Here is a 21803-nt window from a genome sequence, read left to right as displayed (position 1 = left end):
TGCATTCAGTGTGGGCTGCTCGTTTCTAATTGTTTTCAGCCTGCTTTAGAGGCTTTAGTTGGAAATATCCCTATGCGTACATACTTCAAGGGTGGGTTCAGTTGCCTAAAGACAGACACTTAGGGCCCTGCCTGCTTTCCAGCTGCTGCACCGGAAAGCTGCAAGTCTCCTACACGTCCTGTGTCATGTCTGTCAGCCCTTGCACGCACCCTAGGGCACCTCAGTTAGCACTGTGTGTCCGTGAGGTAACCCAACCTGTCCCAGGTACTTCATGTCATTTTACCTTCAGCTCAGTGTACATACTTTTTTTTTTATTCCTTCAAAAGCAATTGCTTAGGAGAAAATAAGTTTGTTTTTTTTTTTTGTTCTAATGATTACAGATGAACTTTTCTAAAAAGTATTTGAGTCGTAAAGAAGCTCTACTGCATGCCCCATTCCCTTTGAGCATGCTGTATTGCACCCAAGTGACCTCTGTACACAATAATACTGGAGTAGTTTTTATAGCCTTTTATTAGTGTGTAAGCACATCCATGGTGCATATAAAACTGTAACAGTTGACTTAATTGGAACAAATGATATTTTATTTTTCAGTAAGTGATTAAAAAGGCACTTCCACCTTGTGAATGGTGCATCAGGGGTGTAGTAACCAGGAAAAAACCCTATATTAATCGAATACTCAAGACAAAATGAAAGTTTAAGAAAAGATTAACTGACCAATGCCTTTTTTTTTTTTTTTCCCCCCCCTGCAACAGTCTCGTAAATCCTGTGTAAACTGTAGTTCACTGGGATTTAAATCATCTGAGCTACTAGAACTTACTTTCTGGAAGATTCTCAAAGTGAATTACTCTGAGTGTTGAAAAAACCCCTACCTTTTCAAATACACTTCATGGTAAAATAAGTTTTGGAGTACTTTTAACGTTAATCTATACATTGGAGACAAGGCAGTTGTGCTTTTATCATTGTCAGAGGAGTGGGTGTATGTGACCTTGACACTAAGAGTAGACTTATACAGTGCTAAATATCCTCCCTCCCCTTGCTGCAGTGCAATTTTTTAAGCGTGTTTATTCACTGGCTTTTGTTCCATTGAAATCTCCATCTCTTGCATCCATTTCTTCATCACCTCCTTCTGTTGCATTCTCAATTATTCTTCTGCCTCCAGATCTACGGGGTGGGGCAAAAGATGCTGGCTCATTTCCCCTCCTGCAGTAAGAGGGGGGGAAAAAAATAATCAGGTGTTAGGTCATTTGGAGTCCTCACAAATAAGCATAGAGTTTTGTAACAGTACCTGTGGGGCTGATATTTTTAAATGCAGAACAGCCAAGAGCTGTTGGTCTCTAATACAACTTTCTGTTCCGTAGCATGTAAGACTAATTTGTGGACAGGTTGAGACTCCCAGTTGCTTGGAACTGTGATGGGATTCCTGTTCTGGTGCTTAAAAGTTCTCATCTGTCCCAACCCCCTCCTACTCTTCCCTTCGTTTCACTGTTTTTTCCCTATGGGTACTGCAACTGGTTGTGCTGGGAAGGAATGGGAAAGGGAGCTGCTTGTACTCACAACAGCAGGGAGCATCCTTCCTGTCCCTGTAGAACAGCAAGGAGAGAGAGAGCTTGTGCTGAATTTCTGACCTGCAGTCTGAATAAGCCCACCAGTTACTAAAGGCCCACGAGACCTGGGACTGGTAGCAGTGCTGTGAACGTCAGCAGGCATTTTTGAGCCCACAGTCCCTCTCTGCAAAGGCTGTGTTGGTCAGAGCACCACAGGTGCTTTGATGTGTATGGCATCCTAGGTTGTGAGTAGCTCCAATCTCTTTCCCAATGAAGAGAGGAAACCATTGCTGCTTTGGAACTGTGTTGTACCTCAGGTGCTGACACTTAACAGTGCAAGTGTCTTGAAGAAGAGCTTACAGAAAATGCTTTTTCCCATCTTACCCCCTTTTCCTCTCCCATCTCCCTCCCATCCCCACATATTTCATAGCCACAGCCCAAGGCAGGGACACTTCGGTCCTCAAGGTTAATTTTTTGGGGGGAGGTGTGAGCAAGTGAGACAGAAGATGGGTTTGTCTCTTCTTGGCCTCCGTTGCTACTGTGCTACAAAACGCTTAAGTTTTGTAACATGGCCTCTCACTTGCCCCTCATTAAGCAAACCTTTGTAAAGGCTTGAGACCACAGACATAAGCAATAAAATAAATTCATAACTGAATGTTGTGCCAAAATTACTAATTTGGTGTTAAATACATCTGAATCTGCACTTTTGGGTACAGCAATCATGCATAAATATTTAAAGGCTTGTCTTGTCCTTGCAAAAGACTAAGCCAGTGTTGTCCTTTCTGAAGCAGCTATTTAAGTCCAAAGTTCAATCTTCCATACAAGGGAAGTGGGTAGGAACATTGGCTGGACTAACTTATCGCAGAGGCACAAATCTGTGTTTCCAAGGTGGAAATGTGACATATAGTATGTTTTCCACAGTTCTGCCCTTAAACTTCATTGTGAACAAACAATTAGCTGGATAATAAAGCTTCATTTAAGATCTGCTGTTAGTTAACCTTAGTTGTTGTGCCGATGGCATGTATTGAACACACAGGAATGTCATTTCTATGCTGGCATGTGCTTGACAGAGTCTAACAGCAGTGTCTGCTATTTTATGATAGCAGATATTTGTTATTACTGTTTAACAAGAAAGTTCTAGTTAGGTCAGTAAATTCATTAATTCTTGTCAATAAAGATCTCATTCTTCACCAGGAAGAACTCTTTACCCCCTTGGACTCCTGCTATCTGGACTCAGTTACTCGCGAGTCATTTGTAAGATAACTCTTTACGTGCTGCAGTAATTCACTGAAGTGCTACAAGAGAACATGGGACTGGTGGGGAGTAACAGCAAGAGTCTAACCAAATTGTGCAGTAGTTTTGGCTACAAAGAAGTGAACTCCCTATCACACACTATCCACTTACTAACATAAACTTGCAATACGCATAAACTTAATTCTTCTTTAAACTGGTATTAGCCCTGTGGATAAACACTCTTTCTTTGTATCTGTTCCTCTTAAGCAGGTTTACGGATTTGATAATATTCATGTGGTCATTCTCATTAGTACCTTTAGAATAATGCATATAACTCAGACAAGCCTTAAGCATTAGTGTTTGCTTAGCGTCTCTGTATTTAATCTACCTTTGAAAGAGTGCTACTGGAGTAGCGCTTGAATAACAGTCTGACTGGAAATATTAGGCTGACTAAAAGGCACATGCAAGGACAAGACATCATCTTTAAATATTTGTGTATTCACAGCAACATCCAGCATATGTAAAATAGAAGATATACAAATATTACAAGGCAGTAGCTCTTTAATTTTTGCAACAGCAGGTATTGTTACCTCCAGAGAATGTGATAAAGTGTAATATAATGCTGTGCTAGGTTACAGTGTCAACATTAATTTCTGTGTCCGTGCTTTGTGTTTTAATAACCGTAGAGAAGCAATGTAATGTCTGCAAAATAGCTCTAAAAGCTTAAGTAATAGCTCTTCGTAAGCAATACAGGCACAGAGTGCTATGTAATGAAAGGCAAGATTTTCTCTTTTTGTCTGTGATTGTGTGGTCTAAGTGTGATAAATCACATGCAAGTAAGGTCTTCCCAAATCTCACCTGAGTTAGATGGCATCTTACCTTAGAGTCAGCATTACAATATGCGTAAGAAATACTGTGAAATTCTAATGACGTGCTGTGATACTTCATATTCATTAGTCCTTTTAATCAATTTTACTAATCAATGGTGTATTGATTTGAAAAAATTTAATCTTTGTGGCTGTGCACAAAGATGAGGTGCAAAAAAGACAATTTTCATGCAGAAAAAGTCAGAGTTTTAGGTACTCTGTTGGTAGAGCTTGTGAGAATGCAACATTGGTAAGTCTACATCAGTACATAACCTACTTGTAAGAAAATGTATCACTGATGAACAGCTGATGGTAGCTAGATTATTGTAATATTTGTCTCTTTTGATAAAATAAATTAATGCCAAGATATCCAAGCCTTCACAGTTTGCAGAAACCTCACAGAATTTTTACTTGGGCCAAAGAAAATGGAAATTTGTGCAACACAAGCTAGCTGCAAAGTTGAAGGCATGGTACCTGCTTAGTCATGCGAAGGTTCCTGTGTCCCTCTGAAACAGAGATAAAGAGTCCCGGGCAGTTATACTAAGCACATGGTCATGATCAGAGCTAGGTAGATTACTCTTAAATAATTAAACAAAGTACATTACAGCCAATTATATTACATTTAGATAAAACAAAAATGAGCCTTATGCTATTCTATGCAAAAAGGGCTGGACACAGCCACTCCTTTGCAAAACAGCCAGGAGCGTGCACCACCCAAGATGGTGCTAATGGAAAAGGCTACCATGTCCTTAACTCTTCACTTTGAAGTAAATCCGCATCTGAAGGTTCATGCATGTTACTGGTAAGCACGCTGGCAAACTGCTTCAAGAACACAACTAGGCAGGTGCTTTACTTTCATCTGAAATACTGCTGGGTTTAGGCAGGAAGCAAAGTTTTATGGTGTGATAATGTAGATAGAGCAATTTCCTTATAATTCAAGTCAGCCTCTTTATTTCAGTGAGTTGATACTTTCAAACCCAGTGAGTGCAGGAGAACTCAGGTATGTAGCTGACTGATTACAGCTTTATCTTTTCCTCAGTCAGTTTTAAAAAGAAAATGCAAAGGGACGTTTTGATCTTTTCCTTGGTCTGATGACACTGAATCCCTTTGTGGTGAAGTCCAAAGAGACTTTTGGATAAGAGTCATATAATGTGCTTTGCCTTTTGACATCTGTGATGTTGTCTAAGACTGTTTATGGTCATTGTGTGTGAGTTGTGTATGTGTGAAAGTGTGAAAAGCACAAGCATTTCTACCCTTTTGTGAATGCTTCTGTACAAATAGATACAGCCGTTATATAAGGGGTGTTTTCAAAAGCAACCAAGCCTAATTCTGTTCCTATTTAAGCCAACAGGAGTTTTGATTAGAAAAAGAGTAAGTCCTGTGCCATGTTATCACAGTTGTGCATCTCTCAGCTGAATCCTGAGACTGTTGCAGTCTATGAAATGCACTTCACCTTCTGACTTTGGCCTTTTGTTGTATCTGCCAAGCTAATACAAGGAATGAGTAACTTTGCAGCATTATCAGTGTCTGTTCTTTACTTGAACAGATTTTTTTTTTTTCTCCTCTTCACTTCTAATTTAGTTCCAAATTTCAAGGCTGTTAATGAGTGGGAATGGCTATCCCAAACAAGGGCCCTCTACCTGAGCTTGCTCTTCAGTGCTGCAACCTCACGGCCCAGGGCTTCATTACTCTCAGTAGCCTCATCCAGCTCTCTCTGCAGCTTCCTGCGGTTTGCGTTGATACGCTGAGACTCTTCCTCAGCCTCTTCCAGCTGCCTTTTCAGTTGCTTGAGTCGTGTGTTGCCCTTTTCAGCCTAAAGGGAAATTTTAGAGTAATGCTTTAATTCAAAACAGATCTAATAGCTTTACATTCCTCATTTTAATTTCATACTCCTCTTGAGAGTTTTACTGAAACATGGCCTGAATCAAAGATAGAAGCTTAAAATCTAAAAAATGTAAAAATAACTGCTTTGTGGGAGTTCATGTTGCTGATAGGTAGTGTCTGAATACAATATCTTGTTGTTTCTTTTGCTGCACAGTCCTACCTCTGCTTGTGGGTTGGTATGCATTAGGTAAAGCTAAAATTTTCAAGCAAAATGTGTTCGTTGTCTCCATTCACATACCAATAAGGATGTTGTGCACAGTCCTACATATCACTGTGCAGTCAGACTGTTGCAGCTGGCTGATTGACAAGGACTAGTGCTTTGGCACTTGACTCAGCATGGAAGAAGAATTATATCGTTCCGTCTCTTAGCAAAGGGCTGTATAGCTCTCCCAGCATAGAATCCAAGCAGACAGTCTGCTTTCTAGAGGAATATTTCTTTGGGACAGAACATGGAATCTTCCTTTCTTAGGGTAAAATCTGAAAATGCCTATGCCCCAGACTAAGACCCTCATGACAGTCTCATACCTGATCTTTGTACTGCTCCGCTTGCTTTCTCTCGTCCTCCACCTGCAGCAATGCATCCTTCAGCTTCTTGTCCTTCTGGCGCAATGTCTTGGCTGCAGTCTGCTTCTCTCTGCAAATGACAGTGCAGCATTTGGTGATGTGGAAGGTCTGTAGTCTTCACCTGCCTCAGGCATGTTGCTCATGAAACTGGCACCAAGGACCTATATGTTAACGGCCTTACTGAATTTAACAGGTGAATTCTAAGCAAAACTTAAAGGTCGTGTTCTTCTGATCAAAACAAGTATGCATCTTTGCTGTATGCTAGAGGAGCTCCAGGAGATCTGCTCTAAAACATGAGGTGATTTCCTCAGGAAATAATCCTACAAATGGCACAATGTGTTATGGCAATTAACTTGGCAGGGTCATCGGGCAGTTACTCTAAAACGTAAGGGAGCGAATCCTTGCCTTTGATACCAGTAGAACTTCTCAGCAATAACATGGTTCTTAATCAGAACCTGTAAAAACTCCAGTTACTGGCCATATATCCAAGAAATGTTAAGTGAGAGAGAGACTTTACCAAGCCTTAATGGCACTGAGAGCCTGATGACACAAATCTTGTATGCCTTTGTTTACTTTCTATCTCATTAACTGGAACAATAAACGGACAGCTGTGCCCTCTGGGAGACCAGTACCTGGCTTCCTGTTCCAATTGCTCTTCAAGAGAAGCAATTTTGGCCTCCAGAGCAGCAATTGTAGTTCTGAATTTGGACTTCACAGCTCCCTCCATCTCCTGCAGCTTACTCTTCAGCTCTTTGTTCTGCCTCTCCAGTTGCTGCCGAGCATTTTCATTCTTCTGTGCAGTTGAGCGCTCTGTTGCCAGCTCATTGTTCAGCTGCTCTGCCTGCAAGGGTGAGAATGGATGCTGTCAAAAGTGTTGCGTGCTTTCAGAGAAATGGCAGGTGGCAATTTGGGGTGGCAATTCTCCAAATATTTATTCAGAACCACAAACAGCTTTCGCTGGCATACGAACAGAAAGTGACACGTGCTGAAATGAGCTCTACCTGCTGTACTGCTTTCCTCATGCGATCACCCATTGCCTCTATGTTGCTTTGCTCCTCTTCTAGCTCTTCCTCCAGTTGGGCAATTCTTGCCTCCAGGCGCCGTTTCTCATCCTGAAGGCTTGTCCTGTATGTTTAAAGTTTAATAAATGTGTAGTTATGGCTCTGACCAGTTGTATGTGTCTGAAACTATTATGAACTGCCAAGAAAAGAGAACTAGATATTTCAATGAAAATAGTCGTATGTGTGCATGTTGTATTGTCAAGACCAGGTGGCTGTTGGGAGAGGAACTTCTCTTGGCAGCCATGCAATGTTCAGCAGCATGTTTACAGCCTTGTGAGTAATCCAGTCTATTCCTACCTTCCAGAAGTAGCGCTTGCAAGTTCTTCTGCCATCTCTTCTTTCTCCAGATCTGCTTGTTTGCGAGCTCTTTCTGCAGCAGCCAGATCCTAGGAGAAAAGAAAAAGGCAGCATAGTAAAGAAATGAGCAAGTAAGCATTCAGACAAACAGTTATAGCATGATACGCAGGACTGTAAACTTTCTAAAACTGGTAAAAGATAGGTTGTTTTGTTAACAGAATAAATTCTTGTCATATCATAAATCCTAGGGAAGTACAATGAAATACACTTTATCCAGCCTGTCACCTGGTTTCTATTTTACTGGTTTTAGTCACAAGATTGCCATTTAATACACATAGGAATAATAGCACTAACAAGACTTCAGGATTTATAGCTATTGAAAACAATTTATGTTAGAGCATACAGTTAATTTCCCTTTAAGACTGGTGAACAGTGCCTTCCTCCAAGGTGATTTTTTTCAGCTTAATCTGGCTATGCTCAGATGTAGATCCAACAACTTTAGTGGAGCGCATAGAGCACGTGGAACTTGTAACAAGTGCTGCTTATAGCTTTCCACCCCCGATAGCTATTGTATTATTTCATTGCAGTTCTCTTTTGCTACTGAAGGTCAGGTGTAGTCTGCTTCATACTGCTCTAAGTTTCCCACTTTACCTCTTGAAGCTGGATGAGTTCTGCTTCCAGGCCCTTTGCTTTCTTCTCATTTTCTCTGGCTGTAGCAAATATTTCTTCTCTGGCAGCCCGTGCATCATCCAGCTCTCGTTGGTAGTCCTTCATCTGAGCCTTGTTGAAAAGAATAACAGAGACTTGTTTTTGTCTGGCTTTATTACAGTTTCAGTGGAAAGAAATTTGGACAGAATAGAACACAGACATTTACATAGTCATAATGCCTGCTTGAATTATATTTTCTGGAGAGGTCAGCTAGCACATGTTGGAAAGGTCTGAAATGCTATTCCAAGAGGAGCGATGCTTCCACCTGCACACTGTGGCTTTTGTAATGCCTATTGTCCTTATTTCCTCTGAATATTTGAGCGTAAGCGCAGTCTTAATCTTTCCGATACATCCCTTTTTGTTGTTTTGCTGTCAGCATATGACAGAACAGTTGATATGGAGACTTACAGTATAAATAGGAAAATGCTAATTCAGAGACAACATGATTTCTAAACAGTCTTTTATGCTTTCGAGTCAAGTGTTAGAACCAGGATTGAAGCCCTGTATTAGATTTTATCATGTAGCCCTTTCTCTACATGGAAATCTTTGTTTTCCTTCATGTGGGCAAGTCAATAGCAGATGTGTGTGGGCCAGAGAATTTTGGAAGCTCTCTGCAATGATGAAAATTAAGATTTTCATGGTTTGTCATGTGAAGTTTTCCATTGTCATTCAAACTGAGCATTACGGTACAGACCCTTGAATCTGCGAGTCTAGCTAAAACTCCCCCTCTAACCAATCACGTGTAACAGGCATCAAGTTCACAGGTGTCACCTAACTTTCATATTGTGGCTGTACAAAAGTCAGCAGTGGGAAAAACTATATTTGTGGGATTACATACCTGTAATTTGCGAAGTTGTTTGATGGCTTCTTCCCGAGCTTTATTAGCAGAATCAGCTTGGCTTTCTAGATCTTTAACATCAATCTCCAGCTTCTTTTTGGCTGCAGCTGCCAGGGCACGTTGCTTCCGCTCATCTTCCAGTTCTGTTTCATATTCATGGAGCTGATCATTAAAGAAAACAACTTAAGTTTAGGAAAGTCCTTGAGCACTCTTAAACACTCTGTGTATGTCTGAATAATGTATACAGCCCCCTATAACTCTATTAATTGTGATTTCCCTGGCAGTTAAAATATGTTTCCATTTTGTCCAAAAATTGAAGATTCTTGAAAGGAGTCAGCAATTTGGGTTCTGTATTCATGGAAATATGTATATTACAAGATGACGACTGCAGTAGTTGTCCTTGCTGTCACCACACTACTGTACAAATAGGCTCTGTCCTGTCTCTTTTCATTTCCAATGCTTTTGTATCCATTCAGTGTACCTTGGGAAGGCAGATATATTGGAAGCTGTCTTTTTTCACTTGCACTGAGAATATAGGGAAGGTTCTTCTGACTGTGTCAGAAACAACAACTCATATGTTCTATACTATTTTGGTTGTAGTGTTAAATTCTTACATCTGTTGGCAATTGTGCACATGCTACTGAAATGGGAAAAAAACTGTTAGCAGTTTTGTGCCTTTTTTAGTACAATAACCTACTTTTTTTTTTTTTAATTTGCCAAGCACAAGGCAATATAATGTTTTCTTCTCATTATAGTAAGGTGCTTTTAATAATGGCATGAGGCTGGGGACTTTCAGCTGGCTTGGTTAGATATTTACAAAGGCAATAATAGGGAATAGTACCTGTTTAAGGAGTTGTCTTCTCTTCTCCTCATTCTGTTCATCTCTGGCTTGTAAATCTCTCTCAAACTGGCCTTTCAGGGCCTGCATATTAACCTCCAACCTGAGTTTGGCATCTTCAGCAGCCTGTAGCTCATCCTCTAGCTCTTCTAATTGTGTCTTCATCTCTTCTACTTGCTGTTCGAGGATCCGTTTAGATTTCTCCAATTCATGGACCTTTCAAGCAATGGGAATTTAATAGACTTGTTATAAGAAATAAAAATAATTCTAGTTAAACAGTCTACCTGCAGTAGAGGCCACATTTGAAAATATCAGCTGTGGAAAATGAATGAACTAATTTGCACTGAAAATGGTAAATAAATTTTTTGTACACTTGCAAATCTGTCTTAAAATAACCTGAGATTCTCTTTATCCCAAACTTTCATTTTTAATCTAGTCAAGTATCATAATTGAATTTATTTAGTATTAGAAGTAGTATTATCATATCACTGTAATAAAAGAAGTGATTGGCAATGCATCAGTGGCAATTCGCTGCAGCTATGCAAGTAAATGTTAGGCTGGTGGCAAAGTCAAATATAACTAATAAAATCAGATTTGTGGAGTTTACAACTTCAAAGCTGCTTAATAAACTAGTGAATTATTTAGAATCTTTTTAATGTTTTTTCAGTCTTAGAATCAATAAGAATCATCTTCATGCTTGAAGTCATGTTAAAAATAAAGATGGCTTACAGTTACTTCGCCAAGTCTCTTGAAAGTTTGGGCACAAATGGAATAACCGTTGAATTCTGTATGAAATATCTGATTTGCTGAATGGATTTGTGTGCTACCAAGAATTTCCCACACTGAAAGCAGTGATCTCTTCGTTAGCTGCTATTTTAAGTTATTGTTGTGGAAATTGTTCTAAGCCCAAAACTTACATTCTTGCCAACATCATCTTTGGAGCTAACAAGATCTTCCATTTCAGCTTTCAACATTTTGTTCGTTCTCTCCAGTTCTTCTTTGGCTTCCAAAGCCTCTTCAAGTGCTCGGGCCAATGACAAAGCCTTTGTTTCTTTTTCTCTAGCTTCAGCTTCTGCTCTGTCCCTTTCATCTGCATATTTTGAAGAGATGCTTTTCTCTTCAGCTAGCATCTGTAAAAAGGTAGTGTTAATACAGGAAGTAATTAGTAAGAGGATTTTTTTCTATTGCAATGGTCTTGCCAGTTGTTAATGACAGAGAAAATCTCTGCTTTTTGATAAATGTATATAAATACAAAATTAACCAGTGTATGCATAATTAAATTTTAGTTTATTTTTTGTCCCTGCTTTATCTTTCACTAAACCAGTGGAGTCTCTGTGAGTTCCAGAGAAGTTAGGTGATAACACAGCAAGGGAGAATCTTAAATCTATACCTGATCAAACTTCTTCTGTTTCTTCTCCAGGTTGGAGACCAGCTGACGCTGGTTGTCTAAGTCTACCACCAGATCATCCAGCTCCTGCTGGAGTCTGTTCTTGGTTTTTTCCAGTTTGTCGTAAGAAGCAGCCTTTTCCTCAAACTGTTGTGTGAGACATTCAATTTCCTTCTGAAGTTTCTTTTTGCCTTCTTCCATGGTTTCTATTGTGCTGCAATATTCCTGTAGCTTCTTCTTAGAGTCAGAGAGCTGAAATTTGAATTCAGAGGACAAATCTTTATAGCAGTGACAACAAAGCTTGGCAGAGAAGATGGCCAAGAGACAACCAAGACCCAGAAATCTTATCTAATTTGACCCATGTGAAGCTAGTGACCAGTTACCCATCATCCAGCCTTCATAAAATGAGGCAGACCACAGACCTAGTATGCACTTACAGGCCTAGTGTGCAAGACTATCTTGGGAGCTACCTTGCATTTGTACCTGTCCTAGAGATCACACTTTAAAGAAGAGGGAGACTGCTGGCTTCATTGTGGAGCTTCACTGATGCTATCTGGGCGAACAGTACTAGTTCCCTGAAGGTCTGTGTGCTGTGCCAGGATAGTCCTACAGATCTGAAACCTCTGGAATTACTGACAAAACTTTCAGTGATGGAGCTAGTGATTTAGCTATGGCACTGATACCTGTATTGTCAGTGTTGAAATGTGTCTCTCCAGATTTTGTTTTGCTTCTAATTCTTCATCCAACTGCTCTTGCAAGCTGTTCTTTTCATCCTCCAACTGACGAAGCTTGGTAGACACATTTAGCTTCTGCCGCGTTTCTTCCTGAAGCAGCTCCTAGAGTCACCACATCAATCAGCAATACAGTCATTAGTTTAGGTCTTTTTATAGTGCATTTTATAAATATTGTAGGTGAGCTGTTACTGGATGCAAGTTTACCTGTGTATCTTGTAGCTGAGATCCTAAGGTTGCAACATCTTTGGTCAATTTGATTGTCTTGCTTTCTGCTTCGTTGAGCAAACCCGTAACATTTTCAACCTCAACCTATGAGACACCACAGTGAATAAACTCAGTTATTTTGCACAACTTCAAAATCCTCCTCCAAACTTTAGTTTGCTCTAGATTGAAATTGAATGAAGCTGGTGAATGGAGTGAATGGAGTTAAATCCAGTTGGTGGCCAGTCACGAGCGGTGTTCCCCAGGGCTCAGTTTTGGGGCCGGTCTTGTTCAATATCTTTATCAATGATCTGGATGAGGGGATCGAGTGCACCCTCAGTAAGTTTGCAGACGACACCAAGTTGGGTGGGAGTGTTGATCTGCTCGAGGGTAGGAAGGCTCTGCAGAGGGACCTGGGCAGGCTGGATCGATGGGCTGAGGCCAACTGTATGAGATTCAACAAGGGGAAGTGCCGGGTCCTGCACGTCGGCCACAACAACCCCATGCAGCGCTACAGGCTTGGGGAAGAGTGGCTGGAAAGCTGCCTGTTGGAAAAGGACCTGGGGGTGCTGGTTGACAGCTGGCTGAACATGAGCCGGCAGTGTGCCCAGGTGGCCAAGAAGGCCAGTAGCATCCTGGCCTGTATCAGAACTAGTGTGGCCAGCAGGAGTAGAGAAGTGATCGTGCCCCTGTACTGGGCACTGGTGAGGCCGCACCTCGAACACTGTGTTCAGTTTTGGGCCCCTCACTACAAGAAGGACGTTGAGGTGCTGGAGCGTGTCCAGAGAAGGGCAACGAGGCTGGTGAGGGCTCTGGAGCACAAGTCTTATGAGGAGCGGCTGAGGGAACTGGGGTTGTTTAGCCTGGAGAAAAGGAGGCTGAGGGGAGACCTCATCGCTCTCTACAACTACCTGAGAGGAGGTTGTAGCGAGGTGGGTGTCGGTCTCTTCTCCCAAGTAACAAGCGATAGGACGAGAGGAAATGGCCTCAAGTTGTGCCAGGGGAGGTTTAGATTGGACATGAGGAAAAATTTCTTTACTGAAAGAGTGGTTAAACATTGGAAGAGGCTGCCCAGGGAAGTGGTTGAGTCCCCATCCCTGGAAGTATTTACAAGACGTATAGATGAGGCGCTTAGGGACATGGTTTAGTGGGCATGGTGGTGTTGGGTTGACGGTTGGACTCGATGATCTTAGAGGTCTTTTCCAACCTTAATGATTCTATGATTCTATGAAATCTTAACTTTGAACAGGACCTGAATCTGCTCCTATGCTTCTGGGTCACCTCAAACACCAACAGTGTTTCTAGCTTAACTGGAATTCACAATTTTGCCTTAAGTTTTCTGGACAATATGTGGGATTTAAGTCCTGTGGAACTAAATCCTACACACAAACTCTGCAGTGTCTGCACGTGTCATCTTTGTGACCCGTGTATTAAGACCCCCAAGGTCTAATGCCATTTTTGTCTAGTTTACCTTAGTATTTTATTACTATATATCAAAACCTAGTCATATTCGTAAGGCAATACTAGTATATTCCTTTCAATGAATTGCAAAGGGGAATGGGGATTTTTGTGGGTTTTCCTCCCTCTTCCCAATTTTGACAGAAGTTGATGCATTTTGATTATATTTTCTTACTTATCTACTAACTTAAAATAATAAAGAAAAGCTTACTGCTGCCATGAACAAAGTTGTAACAATAAGCTTGATTAGTATTGCTGGACATTTGAACATCTACGAAAGAACCATTTTAAATTATCTTTAGTTATTTCTTATTAGGCACTAAATCATAGATAAGTGAGCATTCTCATTTCGTTGTCATTTTTTCTGAGCACATATTATGTGTTTAATAGCTGTTTAATCCATTTCCAGAAGCCACATTCCTATCAATGTTCCCCACCACCCAAAAATGAATGAACAGAAAGAAACTCTGTAAAACATGCAGCACGGTTACTGAACCAGTGCTGGCATTACAGACTGCAATGTGTGCACAGGGATGGTGAGACTAAAAGCTCTCACTCTATGAGACAGAGTGGTTGTAATTGTTTAACTGTGTGATAATTGAGGTAGGAGTTCAAGGTAGGAACCCTACAGATTACAAAAAAATGAGTATTTCAGCTGAAGTCAACAGGGCCAGGATTCCTCCAGATATACCCTCACAGAACAGTATAAACTGGTCTTCTCAAGCCCAAGGTGTCACATCAAAAGGTCAAACTCCTTCCTACCTGTAACTTATGAACTTTTTCATTGAGTTCTGTCCGAACACGCTCTCCATCAGTGTATTTGGATTGTAACTCTTGCAGCTGTACTTCCAGCTTCTTCTTTTTGTGCTCCACATCTTGTTTGGCCTGATTCAGGCTCCTGACTTCATTAACCAGATCAGCGTTGTCTTTCTCCAGTGTCTGTTTGGTCTTATCCAAGTTTGCTTTAGCCTACAATCATTAAGTGAAGAAAGATGATCTATAAAAGGAAGCCATGTTATCTAGTGGATAGTTTTCAATAAGATGGTTTTCTGTTTACCCGTTTAAATTGTTCCAGCTGCTCTGTTAGCTCTTCCACAGCTTGAGTGTGCTTTTGCCTCATCTCCTGGACCTGGGCTTCATGAGTTCGAGTCTCTTCCTCCAGAGCTCTCTTCAGCACTGTGACTTCCTGTTCACGCTTTGCTCTGGAAGGTAACACACATAAATGGAGCAGCAGCAGGTAAGAGTGTTCCTGTCACTGGGAAAATAGCACTACTGCACAGTTACTAGACAGTATTGTACTGAGCTTGGTGACATTTATTTTTGGCCCATGTGCTACGTCTCCATACCTGAGCTCTTGCTGGGTGGCTGTGGTATCCAAAGTATCCTCAAGCTCTGTCTTAAGAGCCTCCAGCTCTTCACCTAGGTCTCTCTTCTGTTTTTCTGCTTTGTTTCTTGCAGCTCTCTCAGACTCCAAGTCTTCCTGGAGATCAGAGATGTGAGATTCCAATTCACGGATCTTCTTGAGGGCATTGTTCTTCTGACTAGTTTCATCTTCAAGCCTGAAAAGAGAGTATTTCACTTTATATATTTAAAAAAAAAAAATCATTTCACTTTGAGGAAATCAGTATACAGAATTTAAAGGTTTATAGGCTCTGTGCAAGGAAGTACCAAAGAAGGAGGGAGGACTGACGCAAAAAGGATCTCTCAGCTGTAATTTATCAGGACACAATGCCTGGAGATGCTGATCAGCCGATTCAGCAAAAGTTTTTGGTTGAGTGTTGTCCCTCTTAAATTTATACAGAAAACCTACTGAGACTCTGGAATGGATCAAGGTCAGACTCTTAAGTAATTTCTCTCTTTTGCCTATGAAGTATGTTGTTACGTTTCATTCTTTACTTGACAGCACTGCCAATGCCATTGGGAAGAGTTTTCATTGATATTTGGAGGTAAGATTATGTGTCTATGGGCAAACAATATTATAATTATTTTTTGCAAAAGGAAATTTGGAAAATGGGGAAAGCATGCAGGGAGGATGTAACTGAGAGATGAGATTCATGGCTGCAGCATTTCAGTGTCTGGGAAAGGGAGACACATGTTCCAGCCTGGGTTTTCAACCTGTGTGCAGGTTCAGGAGTGAATACCTGGCTAGAGCAGCCTGCAGCTCTTCCTCCTTCTTGGCTAATTGTGCCTTCAGCTCAGCAATTTGTGCCTGGAGCTCTGCGATTTGCTCATGTAGATCACCCGACTCCCCTTCCAACTTCCTCTTAATTTTCTCCAGTTCTTGTCTGCTCTTCTCTTCTTTCTTCAGTCGCACTGAAAAAGTAAGGATTTTGGTCATGGGAGTGCGTTAGTGCAAGGAGTCCTTAATCTGATCTTGAACTTAGGCAAAAAAAGTGTTCTGGCCTCCAGTGAGGCCATACATTTAACTACAAGTTACTGCATTTCTGAAGCAACATGCAATACCTTCCTGTCATCACTTAGTTCTAGCTACCCCAAAGAATCATTTATTTATCTTTCTCCAGAAGAAGCATTAATTTTTTCCCAATTTTCTCTCCTCTACTCTTTTGTATATTAAAAAAAAGGTATCTGTGGTTTATGCACCCTGGGGTGTTGGTGATTCTCCCGCACAAAATGGCTTCAGCATAATAAATTTGGCAAGCACCTCATAAATTTTTTAGAAGTTCTCTCCAGATCCTGTTTGTCTTTTTTTGTTGTATGCCAAGGCAAAAAATGTGATATAAACCACTTTTGTTCATGTTACCTTCGAGTTCTGAAATCATAGATTCATGTTTGTTTTTCAGCTTTGTAAGATTTTTGGCTTTTTCTTCTTCTTCTGCAAGATTTGTTGTTAGATCGCTTATTCTTTCCTCAAGGAGTTTTCTTTCCTTAAGAAAAATAAAATACTTCTGTTAACAAAAGCACCTGTTGTTGGTGATCATGAATCAACTCTTTGCCAACTAAAAATGTCCAAGATAATGTCTTTTTATGCTGTATTTCTTGAGATTGTAGTGATACATTTCAATTTGTCAATTACAGAGGAGCTGAGGAGTGGTGCCTACGACTTCCATATTCTCTAATCTGCTGCTTTTAGAATCTTGTACTCACTCTAATGGCTGGTAAGTACAGGGCCCAGTTCAGAGGAGCATCACCTTTCAAAAAGTACTGGAACACATGCTTACTTCCAGTTTTAATCATGAAGTTTGGCTGAAATTAGTTGAAAACCAAGAGAATTATTTACTCTGCTTGGGGCCAAGAAGACAAGTCTTCCACTGATTGTGCTTGACTGCTGTGGGTATTTTGCTTGAAGATATTGTTACCACAACAGACCTCAAAACCAGTAGTTTTACACAATTTTGAATTGTTTAAATGAGCGTGGAAAAATTATCAGAAACTTGTTCGATAGAGGCTGGACTGACGGTCTGGTGAATCTGTACACCCATGAGACTACATAGTCAAGAGTATTCCTGTTGTTCTAGTGGAAGAGAAGGTTTTCTCTCATTTTGCACTATTTTCACAAAATAAGAAAATGGACCCACAATGCCTACCTTGGTTAGCTTGTTATTCTGATCTTCCATTATGAGAATATCATCTTCCATTTTCTTTATCTTGCCATCTGCTGTTACTTTTTCAAGTTGCAGTTTCTGCCTTGCAGCTTCTTCTTCTTCCAGCTGTTCCTCAAGGTCCTTTAAGGGGAAAAAGAAAGCCACAAAACATGAATGCTGGAAATAAAATACTGCTTAGATTATAGGAAATGTTGTGGGGTATGTTGTAGACTTTGTTGTTTTTATTAAGAACTAGACAATCTGTAATGCTTGGTGATTTAGAAGGAAAGATTTGTTAAAATAATTTTTTAGAGAAAAGATTATTTAAAATTGAGATGGGGAAGAAGAGAACTCTGGAGGAAAGAGCATCAATTCATTGTTCTTACTTCAGTGGCACAGACACATATTCTACAGAGGGCTGCATAGCAAGCGCTTTCATAGGATCTGAGGTTTGCCAGTCTCCATTTTTTCTCTGAGATACAAGTTATTGTCTGTATTTGTCACTTATGCTTCCTTACCAGCATTTGTTGTTGCATCTTTTTCTTTTCTGCTTGCAACTGCTGGCTGCGCTCCTCCTCTTCCTCAATTCTGGCTTCCATCTCGTGCAGAATCTCTTCCAGCTCTTGTTTCTTAGCAGCTAAACGGACCCTCATCTCTTCCGCTTCAGCATACAGTTCAGTTTCTGCCTGAAGCTGTTCCTGAAGGAGGTTCTTCTCTTCACAAAGCTACACAAATAAAATGGATAGGAAGTTAAGACTTGGGCTGCAAATTGCCCCACTGTGTCTTTTTACTAGATAGTCCTAGTGTACAGGCAGGCAGCTCTACCACAGGTTCTTGTGTGGACGTTAGGCCTCTACTGAAGTAACTGGGAGTTTGTCTGCACTGAACTTTTGTTCTGGACCGTTGCTGTAAATACAATCATGAGTACAAAGAAAAAAGACACCTTTATCGTAATAGCTTCTAGAAATGGTGAAAGAACGGCTAGCATTTCCCAGAGGCTCAGAGCTGTAAATCACCTGTGTGTGTTTCAGTTCCAGCTCCTTCAATTCACTCTCTGCTTTTTGCTGTCTTTCTTTAGTTTTTTGTAGTTCTTCATCCTTGGCCTGCATTTCTTCCTCTTGGCGGGTGACTTGCAGCAGTGGTTTCACCTGAAAATAAAAAGTTTTTTAAAGAATGTTTCCTGTCAGTATTTATGTTACTGAGCATGGTACTTAAAGGTGCCAGGCTGACTGGCACTAATGGTAGCACTGTCTGTTGTTGCTCAGGTAGTGGACAAATACTGTCCAGCCAAGCTCGATGTAGGCATCTTTAAACCAGCAAGCCTCAGCAGTGTTGCTTTTGGCCATCTCTGTGTTAATTCTTGGAGCCTTGTGCGCACCTCTGCCTCCAATAGTGTCACTTTTTTGAATGGCTTCAAGCCTGTTTTCATCCATTGATAATGTACAAAAGCTACATCTTCTGTACAGAAAGGCAATGTGCACACGCAGGTGTGTGTTACTGCCTGTTTCTGGTTGCAGAGGAGGTTGCTATCAATGCAAGTAGGAACAGTTTTCTGAATCCAAACTGAAGGCTATTGAAAAAAAAGCCAGGCCTCTTCAATAGACTTCAATATTCTATCAAATAGACTTGATTTGCTTGAGTGTCCAGCAGGAAGATGTTTAGTGTCCCAGTTAGGGAACTCCTGAGCTGCTGAGTCCCCCATAGATACGTAACTCTGCATGTTCACAAAATTCAGTTTTACTCTGTCTTCTCATTATATACCCCTGTGAAACTATTTCATTTTTGGCAATTAAAAAGTCCCCAAACATACAAAATCTTTTATGAATCTCTGCCTAACTAGTTTGTTTTATTCTCAAGCTAGAACTAACTTTAATGTTAATGGCATTATGTAACTATCCAGAGTATCTCTAACCCAAAATTTTGTGAAGCTATGAGGCTCTTGCCATCAGCTGCAATGGACTTTGGAATAAGGAGTGTGCCTGACATGATATGCCTCGGTATCTTGTGCATTTAATTTCTTTTGGAAAGCTGAGGTGAGATTCACCGATAGCAGTCACTCACTTTAGTGAACAGTCTCCACCATTGCCAGTTCCTCAGCTTCAGGTAAGCAGCACAATTTCTTTGGATAACCTTCATTGCAGTCAGCTGTTGCTGTCTCTTGGCAAAGGCTCTGCCATTAAAAACATAAAGCAAATTGGTTCAGCCTGAGAATACAAGGTGTCTGCAAGATACACACATTAAGCAAAGAAACTCTGGCATGAGAGCCTGCTGATTAGCCACAGGGTTTGAGAAGTCTGGCACAAATTCTTTTGTCACTTAAACAGTGCCTGTGCTTTCTTGAGGAAAGGTGATAATTGTTTAGCTTTCTGGTATTTTATTTAGTCTTCTGTTTTTTAGCTGTTTGCACTCCATAGGTAGGTCCAAACCACAAAGTATAGATCTAGTTCTGGATGTGAACACCTTTCCAGAGTACACAGGCACTCAGAACTTGCATTGATCATCATTCTTGAAACCTATTATATTTACATTTCTTTGCTCGGCAATTTGAAAGCCTTGGCAGTATGCAGAAAAAGGGCATTATTGTTAATGGTTTTGTGATGTACATTAACTGAGATCATGCTAGACGATCAGTGCTTCATGCCCAAGATGTGCAAGAAATTATTTTATGTTTTGCAAATGCCAATGGTGCTGCTACTTGTAATAGTGCATAAAACTCCAGTCATAGGCTAGGATGCTCCTTCTCCCACTTGCACAAACACATGTTTAAATGATGGGTCACTGCCTCAGAGAGCTTACTGTACAGAGGGTGTAAGTAGCCTCACAATGTAATTGCTTCCCTGTAATTATACTAATAAGCCTCTTCTAGGCAGGAAGTAAGTCCTTTATTGGACACAAGTTCTAATGCAAGACAAATAATAGGCAATAATAAAATGTCTTAATATCTTCAGTTTGTTGTACAGAAAACTAAAGGCTACCGTAGATACTCTGCTGCAGAAGACATTCTTTTTGTTAGTACGTATTCTTACTTTCTTGCTAGGTAGCCTCGGCACTGAGCCTGGAAGGCGATAATAACATCTGTGATCTTCAGGTCTCTCTCTTCTTCCAGGTGAGCCAGAACGCCAGTTCTGAAGAAGATTTTACTCTGTCCAATTCTGTACAAGTTGGGATCAAGTTCTAATGCTTTGATCTGGAGAAAAACAGGGATATTTGTTAACTCCAATGCTGAGGTTTAGGGTATTAAAAATTACTTCCCATTTCTGTTCGCTCTCAACAGCTTTTATATAAGAAGTATAGACCTGATTATCAATAGGATCAAAAATGCTTTCCTCACCATCAGTATGCAAGCCTGCTTCCCATCCATGAATCCTTTAGGAATAGCACTTGCAGCAAGAATTTCATATCTGCCAAAAGACGTTGATGTTAGGGAGGTTGAAACACATCAGATTATTTTGTACAGACAAACGTATTACACCACTATTAAACCCAGAGTTAGGACGAAGTGAGGGATTCCTACCGCTGACGGAACTCCTGGAAGACAATCCTGTTAGGGAATCCCTGCCGGCAGATACGAATACCTTCCAAGACACCATTGCAGCGCAACTGCTCCAGCACTAAATGGGCATCAAGTTTGCCAGCCTGAAAAGGGAACAGAAAGTATTTTTACCGCAGTAGAAATTTACAAAAATGCTACTGGCCACATCTCTATGTTTGAAGACATCATTCAGCTCTGCGATGTGCTGGTACAGTGAGCAGCTCAACATGGATAATGTGCCAAGAGTCTGAAAACTGAGCATTTGAAATTTACCCTTTTTTCATGATTTGGAATGATACAGCGGACAAAGTTGGGACTGGTATTCCTTAAGGTGGTCATCAGTTTGGTCAGCTGCTCCTTATAGAGTTGTCCAACAGTACGGAACATGCCTTTCTTGGTTTTTGAAGCACTAGGGAGTGAGCTTTCAGTCATCTTGGCCATCTGGTCTAGCCCAACTATACGGTCCACTGAAATATAAGAGAAAGTATGAATGGAATTGCTTATACAAACTGTCCTCATCTCACATTACACCTATCGCTGGCATTGTTAAACTGCAACTTCCCAAAGAGAACCAATATATTTTTGATGCAGTAGAAGCGTACTAACAAAAATACTAGAAGAGCCTTCTGGGTAAATAGTCTACTTCTGGCAAACATGAAAATGAGGATCTTTCTTTGTTAACTATTGACAGAATGGAGCGACTGAATACACAGAATATATTTTATTTTATGTTTGCTTTAAAAAGACAGTCCTTCTGCAAAATATCTGATTGGTAGGTTGGTGTCAGAACCAGGAACAACAACATCTCTTGACTCCCATGTGTTACCCAGTGGTTCTCAAAGTCTAGCTAATAATCTCCTTCAGTTATTTGATAATTCAGAGCCACCTTGCTGGTGTTTGCATGCACATTTATGTCCATATATTAAATATTTATACTGTAGTATATGTGTTACAGAGCCATATAAACTTTTTAAAAACAAAATGTTTTATATGCATACAGACATTCTTCTGAGGGAGTTTAGTTGAGATCATACATCGCTGGAGAGAACTGTGCAGGACTTCTGGGAGAGGAGTGTGTAAGGTAAGTCAGTCAGTCATAAAACCCAACAATAACTT

At 40.6% G+C, this 21803-nt stretch overlaps 1 protein-coding gene across 3 annotated transcripts in view; it reads right to left on the bottom strand.

Annotated features, from left to right (window-relative positions):
* Window positions 1-492: 492 nt before the first annotated feature.
* Window positions 493-21803, bottom strand: part of MYH11 (myosin heavy chain 11) — a 64379-nt gene continuing 43068 nt past the window's right edge. For 2 of the 3 annotated variants that reach the window (XM_076351206.1, XM_076351207.1), the window contains 26 exons: window positions 20961-21154; window positions 20670-20791; window positions 20487-20556; window positions 20182-20342; window positions 19217-19325; window positions 18172-18303; window positions 17674-17880; window positions 17159-17296; window positions 16375-16498; window positions 15755-15926; window positions 14960-15172; window positions 14671-14815; window positions 14376-14582; window positions 12159-12263; window positions 11904-12056; window positions 11224-11472; window positions 10751-10963; window positions 9837-10049; window positions 8996-9157; window positions 8101-8229; window positions 7450-7538; window positions 7093-7216; window positions 6724-6932; window positions 6053-6161; window positions 5284-5456; window positions 493-1200 (listed from right to left, as the gene is read on the bottom strand). In XM_076351206.1, coding sequence (XP_076207321.1) covers window positions 1062-1200; window positions 5284-5456; window positions 6053-6161; window positions 6724-6932; window positions 7093-7216; window positions 7450-7538; window positions 8101-8229; window positions 8996-9157; window positions 9837-10049; window positions 10751-10963; window positions 11224-11472; window positions 11904-12056; window positions 12159-12263; window positions 14376-14582; window positions 14671-14815; window positions 14960-15172; window positions 15755-15926; window positions 16375-16498; window positions 17159-17296; window positions 17674-17880; window positions 18172-18303; window positions 19217-19325; window positions 20182-20342; window positions 20487-20556; window positions 20670-20791; window positions 20961-21154 — 4061 coding nt within the window. In that variant the 3' untranslated portion in view covers window positions 493-1061. Of the gene's footprint in view, window positions 1201-4117; window positions 4150-5283; window positions 5457-6052; window positions 6162-6723; window positions 6933-7092; window positions 7217-7449; window positions 7539-8100; window positions 8230-8995; window positions 9158-9836; window positions 10050-10750; window positions 10964-11223; window positions 11473-11903; window positions 12057-12158; window positions 12264-14375; window positions 14583-14670; window positions 14816-14959; window positions 15173-15754; window positions 15927-16374; window positions 16499-17158; window positions 17297-17673; window positions 17881-18171; window positions 18304-19216; window positions 19326-20181; window positions 20343-20486; window positions 20557-20669; window positions 20792-20960; window positions 21155-21803 lie in introns of all 3 variants that reach the window. The other variant, XM_076351208.1, reaches the window with a different exon arrangement.

The sequence above is a fragment of the Aptenodytes patagonicus genome, chromosome 13 (assembly GCF_965638725.1).
Source record: "Aptenodytes patagonicus chromosome 13, bAptPat1.pri.cur, whole genome shotgun sequence".
Lineage (NCBI taxonomy): Eukaryota > Metazoa > Chordata > Aves > Sphenisciformes > Spheniscidae > Aptenodytes > Aptenodytes patagonicus.
The sequence above is the reverse complement of the archived record's forward strand: the minus strand, read 5'-3'. Positions and strand labels throughout refer to the sequence as shown.